This window comes from Dipodomys ordii, unplaced genomic scaffold (genome assembly GCF_000151885.1).
Source record: "Dipodomys ordii isolate 6190 unplaced genomic scaffold, Dord_2.0 Scaffold26, whole genome shotgun sequence".
Taxonomy (NCBI): Eukaryota; Metazoa; Chordata; class Mammalia; order Rodentia; family Heteromyidae; genus Dipodomys; species Dipodomys ordii.
Window position 1 is genome coordinate 10,631,654 of NW_012267242.1, and position 7,749 is coordinate 10,639,402.

A 7,749-nucleotide genomic window follows, 5' to 3' on the forward strand; every position below is an offset into this window, starting at 1 on the left:
CTCCAGTCATCCTTGTTTCCATTCCCAGAGCATATGACACAAGGGCTCTGACACCCACAGATTCACTACCATTTGGAGATCTGACATGTGAACACCAAATACGGGTATAATTCAAAACCTATTAAACACACCTGCAACCTGACTGGATCTGTGAGGTTCAGAAGAGGCACCTGGAGATGTTTAACAAGCACCCAGGTGACTCTTACTATCAAGAATATTTGTTAGTTAACAGAACCAAAGCAGGGTCCCAGCCCTGAATGAGATGGTCCAGTGGAGAATGACCTATAGGTAACAGGTGGAGTTGAGGAAAAGGTGGGTTAAATTCTGAAGGCTAGGGGCTGGGGATGACTTAGTGGTAGAGTGCTTGCCTAGCTTGCATGAAGCCCTGGATTTGATTCCTCAGTATCACATCAACAGGAAGAAGCAGGCAGAATTGGTGTTGTGGCTCAAGTGGTAGTGCTAGCCTTAAGCAAAAGCTCAGGGACAGTGCCCAGGCCCTGAGTTCCAGCCCCAAGACTGGCAAAATAAATTCTAAAAGCTAGGGAGGTCTAAGTCCTGGGTTTCTCAATGTCTGCAAATATTCTAGGCCAAGTAATAATTGCGTTTGGGAAGAGGGGGGGGTTTGTCCAGTGCATTATAGGAAGTATCCCTCCCACCATGTTTAGCAGAGTTCCTAGGGCTACAAGGAGACCTGGGGAGGGGGGGGCAGGGTGGACGGCGGGATGGTTTCCCTGAGTAAAGCCACTGAAAAACGGTGGGCTCATAACTGTAGAGGCAAGCCAGACTGGGTATACTGGTGTTCGATAGGAAGCACTACAACTGAAAGAACTGAAAACTTTCATCAGTACACTGTAAGGAAGAGCAAGCACAGCTTAAGACTTCCCAAATCAGGCTGGGGATAAGGGGGTGCGTCCTCCCAACCTCTGGCTCCCCCTCCAGTACTCTTGGGAACAGGGAATGTTGCGCCAGTTTTACATCAAGGACCGGCAGAGGAGGAATACACATTTGTTGACAACAGCGTCCTTTCGACTAGCCAATATGGCTAGGTTGCACCGAATTACAAAAGGCTCGAGACCTACATCAGAACGCAAAGACCAAGAGTTTACAGCCCTTTCCTTTGTTAAATGAAGTGGCTCTGAAAAGAGCCTTTGGGGTATAGCAGATGCGTCGCGTCTCTTGTGCAACCTTACTTGGAGCTGGTGTACTTGGTGACGGCCTTGGTGCCCTCGGACACGGCGTGCTTGGCCAGCTCCCCGGGCAGCAGCAGGCGCACGGCCGTCTGGATCTCCCGCGACGTGATGGTCGAGCGCTTGTTGTAGTGCGCCAGGCGCGACGCTTCGCCCGCGATGCGCTCGAAGATGTCGTTCACGAACGAGTTCATGATGCCCATGGCCTTGGACGAGATGCCGGTGTCCGGGTGCACCTGCTTCAGCACCTTGTACACGTACACGGAGTAGCTCTCCTTGCGGCTGCGCTTGCGCTTCTTGCCGTCCTTCTTCTGCACCTTCGTCACGGCCTTCTTCGAGCCCTTCTTAGGGGCAGGAGCGGACTTGGCAGGATCAGGCATTTTCCCTCCTCCGAGACGGAACCGCTCTCCAAATGAGGTAATCGCCAACTACCGCAGAAAGGCCTGATCTCACGCTACTTATAGAGCCTGTATGCAAATTAAGTCTTCTACAGTACCTTCACCTTATTGGTTAGTTTACAATAGTCGTCACTGGGAGGTGGGGTCTATTTAAATTGCTCCCTGTGGTGTTTTCTTAGTGGTCATTAGAATGGAAACCTTGCTAGCCAATCAGAGTGTTCCATCTCAGTTACCAGAACATTACGGTTTCTTCACCTGGTTTTTTCACTTTCAATCCTAGACTTTTACAGATTAAAAAACTAACTGCCCCCCTCTTCTTCATATCATTTTACTGTATTTCCCGTTTCTTGAGTACCTCAACCCATACATTTACCACCAGGAACACACTTCGCTCCTTTATTATTCCTGTTTAAGCCAGCTGAATAGCCCCAGCTTCATCCAATTCCTAAATCAAAAAAGGGCTTCGCAACCAGGATTGCCCTCCACTAGGAAGAAAAACCAAACGATCCCATTAACTTTCCTGAGCCACTGCTGAGCTACCCCCAATCTCACCTAATTGTTTTTTGGGGGGTCCGGTCGTGGGGCGCTGTCCCTCAGCTCTTCAGCTCAAGGCTAGCGCTCTACCACTTGAGCCACAGCACCACTTCCGGCTTTTTTCTTGTTTATGTGGTGCTGAGGAATCGAACCCAGGGCCTCATGCATGCAAGGCAAGCGCTCTACCACTGAGCCACCTTCCCAGCCCCTAATCTCAAATAGTTGGTAAATTATTAGTGGCTGGCGTGGCCTGCGGAGCTACAAGAACCGACTACGGGATACAGGTTTTCTTAGCCAAATGCCCAGGATATTGCGTTCAATGACCTAACATCGGTTTGGCTGGTTACAGCTGCCGTTCATGAAAAGGTGGGTGGCTCTGAAAAGAGCCTTTGTATTGGTTACTTTAAAGTGTGGCTTTAAGCGCGCTCCCCGCGGATGCGGCGGGCCAGCTGGATGTCCTTGGGCATGATGGTGACGCGCTTGGCGTGGATGGCGCACAGGTTAGTGTCCTCGAACAGCCCCACCAGGTAGGCCTCGCTCGCCTCCTGCAGCGCCATCACCGCCGAGCTCTGGAAGCGCAGGTCCGTCTTGAAGTCCTGCGCGATCTCGCGCACCAGCCGCTGGAACGGCAGCTTGCGGATGAGCAGCTCCGTCGACTTCTGGTAGCGCCGGATCTCGCGCAGGGCCACGGTGCCCGGCCGGTAGCGGTGCGGCTTTTTCACGCCGCCCGTGGCCGGCGCGCTCTTGCGGGCCGCCTTGGTGGCCAGCTGCTTGCGCGGGGCCTTGCCGCCGGTCGACTTGCGGGCCGTCTGCTTCGTGCGGGCCATGGTTGGGCTATCTACTACCTACGTGCAGGGGCTCCCGGGCAGTCCTACTTATAGACATACCCTCGCCTTGATTGGCCTACAAAACAGGAACTTCTTGGCTTGTGATCCCATTGGATAGAATTCAATCCTATTTCAGGAGAGAGAAGATGGTCTTATTCCTCCCCTCTTCCCTCTTCTTTTTCTGTAACTTATTGATTACAATGTTTTGGTGATTGTTGTTGTTTTTTTAAGAACTTTGGAAGGTAAGGTTCTTTAAGTAGATGTAACTTTGGTTCAAGCAATGCATAGTATTTTGCAAGCTTTATACATTTACCAGGTTTCTTCTAAAAACAAGCATGTTCCTAAGTACTAGGTTTCAGTTTGTTTCAAGTCACTACTGTCTCTCCCCTTCGACATAGCCCCTAGCTAGTTAGCACATTATATCCGTACTGAAGTATAACAAAATAACATGTAGTGAAAGATCAAACGTATTTACCTGATTTCTAAGCTTAAAGCCCCATTTTAATCTACAGTTTGTTCACCAGCTAGATTACTTACAGCCTCTGCCTTCCTTTTCCTTTCTGGGCTATGGACCTACTCTCTCCCCTACACCAAAAGCCATTTAGGTCCAACAGATGAAATGTTTCTAAGTCAAAGATAGAACTTTGGGGCTGGGAATGTGACTTAGCAGTAGAGTGCTTGCCTAACCTGCATGAAACCCTGGGTTCGATTCCTCAGTACCATATAGAAAAAGCCAGAAGTGGTGCTGTGGCTCAAGTGGCAGAGTGCTGGCCTTGAACAAAAGAAGCTCAGGGACAGTGCCCAAGCCCAGAGTTCAAGGCCCAGGACTGCCAAAAAAAAATAAAAATAGAGCTAAATACATGTTTCCCTTTGTATTTCTCCTTTACAGGAGGAAGTTTCTAAACTTGATTAAGTGTTTATCAACCAAATAAGTTATCTTCCAAGCAAATAATGTGTGGCTAGTAATTTTCTTCAAATTTAAATATTTTCTAATTCCTAAAAGTTGACTTTATCTTCTGCCAAGTGCAGAAGATTACAGGTGGCTCACACCTGTAATCCTAGTTACTCAGGAGGATGAGATCTGAGAATCAGGATTCAAAGCCAGCCAGGGCAGGAACACCAGACTTATCTCCAATTAACCACCAAAAAGATAGAAGTTAGGCTATGGCTCAAGTGGTAGAGTGCTAGCCTTCAATGAAAAAGCTCATGAACAGTGCCCAGGTTCTAAATTCAAGCCCAGGCAGTACCAGTGTGCACACACACACACAGGGTTTTTTTTTTTTCTATTTACCACAAAATTGAAAAATCCATGCATTTTACCCATTCCATGGTTTATATATGATATATATGTGGTATAACACATATCTATGTGTAAAGCCTGGTACCTGTCCCTTAGCTTTTTAACTCAAGGCTGGCACGCTATCATTTGAGCCAAGGTCTCACATCTGACTTTTGAGTAGTTAACTGGAGGTAAGAGTCTCAAAGATTTTTCTGCCTGGACTGGCTTAAATCACAATCCTCAGATCTAGCCCTTCTGAAAAGCTGGGATTATAGACATAAACCACCAGTGCCTGGATTATTTCACATGTTTTAAAGCATTGTTCAGGAAAGTGCTTTTTTTTTTTTTGGTGCTGGTCTTGAAGCCTATAAGAACTTACTTAATTGGGGGCTGAGAAGGTGGCTCAGTGGTAGAGCGCTTGCCTTGCATGCTTGAGACCCTGGGTTCAAATCCTCAGCACCACATAAGCAAAAAGAAAAAGCTGGAAGTGGCGCTGTGGCTCAAGTGGTAGAGCACTAGCCTTGAGCTGAAGAGCTGAGGGTTAGCACCCAGGCCCAGAGTTCAGGTCCCACGACTGGACCCCCCAAAAAAAGAATTTAATTGGATTATTATCTTGAAGAACCCATGTTGGGCAAAATCAATCTCTCAGGAAATCTAAAATAATGTACAAGTGATATAAACAAATATTATCCGTTCTTGTGGTTGCTTTATAATGATGCCTTATAAGCATAGTGCACTATTCATTGTATAATAGTTCTTCTTATATTTTATCACAATATGCATTCTGTGGCTTTACAGATAAGAAACCAAGTCTCAGGAAAATTACAGCTTCTCCAGGTAGTAAATAAGAAAGCACACATAATATTTTTGAGGCAAAAGAGTGAAATTACAATGATGAATTTCCTCTTTCATCAGGTTTTACCAGGTGCATTTGAAGAACCGCAGTATCTTATCATGTAACCAAACCATCCAGTGTTTCTCAAATTTCTGCCAGGCACCAGTGGCTCACACCTGTAATCCTAGCTATGCAGGAGGCTGGAGATTTGAGGACCATGGTTCAATGCCTGCCCACTCAGGAAAGTCTGTGAGACTCTTACCTCCAATTAACCAGCAGAAAACCAAAGTGGTGCTGTGGCTCAAAGTGGTAGAATGCTAGCCTTGAGCAAAAAAGCTCAGGATCAGCACCCAATTCCAGAGTTCAAGTCGCAGGACCAACAACAGCAACAAAAATTTCCCAAACTTCTCTATTGAACTGTCTCATCACAAGGTAGAATATCCTATAGGGTCTGTACGATAGTCCACCCACCCAAGGGCCATGGTTTTCGCAACATTTTTTTTTTGTTTGTGATATGCTCAGGTGAAATGTATGCATGTGTTCATTTAAATCAGAAAAGGTTTCTCAAACTCTACATAGAAATCCTCCCTTATCCCAGGTTTCCATTTCTGCATTCACTCATGCTTGGGAAATGTAAAGTGGAAAATTCCTGAAATAAGTAAGTCAGTAAGATTTTAATTGTGTGGCCATTGTGAGTAATATGACAAATGGTGGGACTCTTACACTGTCCCACCCAAAAGATGAATCATCCCTTTTGCCCTGCATATGCAGGCTGTCCACCCATTAGTCCCATGTTGCATCCTAATTTTCCTGTGAAAGTTCTCATCTACCATTTTCATCACAAGCAGGTTTATGGTGCCGAAGAACCACTTTTCTTCAGCTGTGACACACAGAGAAGTTTCTTTTGTCCGCAGCTGTGGGAACTGCATATTGAAAACTGGCAACTAGAATTTTATTAGCACAGGAGAATACGAGGAGCTTACATTATTTCATACGGGAAATAAAGAAAATTTTATTGTATCACTTGTTAGACATGCAATGTTTTCCATGTACCTACCTGTTGTTTTTTAATACAAAAGTAACAAGCAGTTAAAAATAGCTATTACAGGGGCTGGGAAGGCGGCTCAGTGGTAGAGTGCTTGCCTTGCATGCATGAGGCCCTGGGTTTGATTCTTCAGCACAGCCTAGGCCCAGAGTTCAGGCCCCAGGACCAACCCCCCCCCAAAAAAAGCTATTACAAGAAGAGAGGTTCGGTTTTTTTTATATCAAGTACCCCTTCCCCATAGAGTTATATGAAGGACCATTTGAATTTGGGGCTATTCATCAGTAAGGTTTTGTACCTAATTTGGTTTCATCTTGACTGATGAGCACTTGAGACCAAATTGAAAAACTGTAGGATTTTAAACTTCTTTTCATCTGAGATTAAATACTCCACTAATACCTTGCAAATAAGTAAAACTTAGCAAGATTCTCCCTTCTATTAGTTTTGAATAGTTACTTTCTGCATTACAAAGCTTCAAATAGTTATAAGGCAAAGTGTTTTTATCCTCATTGCAGAAACATTAAGGGTTATATAAGGACTTTTTATATAAGCTCTTTAACCCTGAAGGTTCTTAGTTGGAACTGACCTCTCATACAGAAGATATATCAAAATAGAAGCTTGTAAATGCTTTGGGTTTTTGTTGTTGTTTGTGGGGCATGAACTCAGGGCTGTCCCTGAGCTCTTTATACTCAAAGCACTCTACCTCTTTGAACTACAGCTATACTTCTGGTTTTCAAGTAGTTAACTGAAGTCTCAGGAGGACTTTTCTGCCCAGGCTGACTTTAAACCATGATCTAAGCCTCCTGAGTAGCTAGAATTACAGGAGTGAGCCACCAGCACCCAGCTTAAATGTTTGTTTTTGAATGCACACCTGGGGGTTCTTCCAAGAAAAGTGGTCCAAAGGAGTTGCTAAAACTTGGGGCCCATGTACCTTAGTACATGTAACTTAGTATGGGGAAAGAGAGCCAAACAGAAAAGACAATCATTGAAAAATGAATGATTTTTTAAAATAGCCTTAGAATAGATGGGGTATATGACAGCTCTCAGCAAAGTATGTTTAGGAATGGTGCCAACTTCTCATTTCTGAAAAGAGAAAATCAGAATTGCCTCCATGGAGATGCAACCAAATTAAAATGTTGAGTTCTTTGGTGGGGGTGGGGAGGAGGGACTCCCTACTTTTAGACAAATAAGGCATTTGAGGAACTCAAAACAACACCTCTGTATAAAGTGACATATTTTAGGGTAGCATATGCTGGTCTCCTTCAAAAGAAGGTTGTACAACCAAAAAGGCTTTGATTCGAAGGTTCTGTCCCCTCTGATGCCAAAAGTGTCATTTTATCATCCTTTGCTTCTGAGTGTATTTTTTTGTTTTTGCTCATGTTGTAATTTGGTCATGTCTTTTTCCCTTGTGTTTAAAAACAGCCAAATATAGGAGCTGTTTGTTTTATAAATAATTGTTGAGCTTATACTAGACACTGAACTACCTTACCATTTTACAAAACAATAAATACTGCCAGTAAGAATCAGTTAGGAAAGAAGGCTTAGGGAAGATACAGACATTTAACAAGATATTCTACCAGAGTTGCTGAAGTATCAGAAAAGAACAAGTTTGTTTCTTTGCCCCGGAGTGGCCAAGGGAGAGATCTA

General features: G+C 44.7%; 2 protein-coding genes across 2 annotated transcripts; both read right to left on the reverse strand.

Annotated features, from left to right (window-relative positions):
• Window positions 1–1,133: 1,133 nt before the first annotated feature.
• Window positions 1,134–1,598, reverse strand: LOC105984780 (histone H2B type 2-F). Its single transcript, XM_013015054.1, has one exon. The coding sequence runs from the start codon at window positions 1,565–1,567 to the stop codon at window positions 1,187–1,189; it is 381 nt and encodes a 126-aa protein (XP_012870508.1). The 5' UTR covers window positions 1,568–1,598; the 3' UTR covers window positions 1,134–1,186.
• Window positions 1,599–2,494: 896 nt separating this feature from the next.
• LOC105984791 (histone H3) lies at window positions 2,495–2,948 on the reverse strand. The gene has a single exon (XM_013015073.1). The coding sequence runs from the start codon at window positions 2,944–2,946 to the stop codon at window positions 2,536–2,538; it is 411 nt and encodes a 136-aa protein (XP_012870527.1). The 5' UTR covers window positions 2,947–2,948; the 3' UTR covers window positions 2,495–2,535.
• Window positions 2,949–7,749: the final 4,801 nt, after the last annotated feature.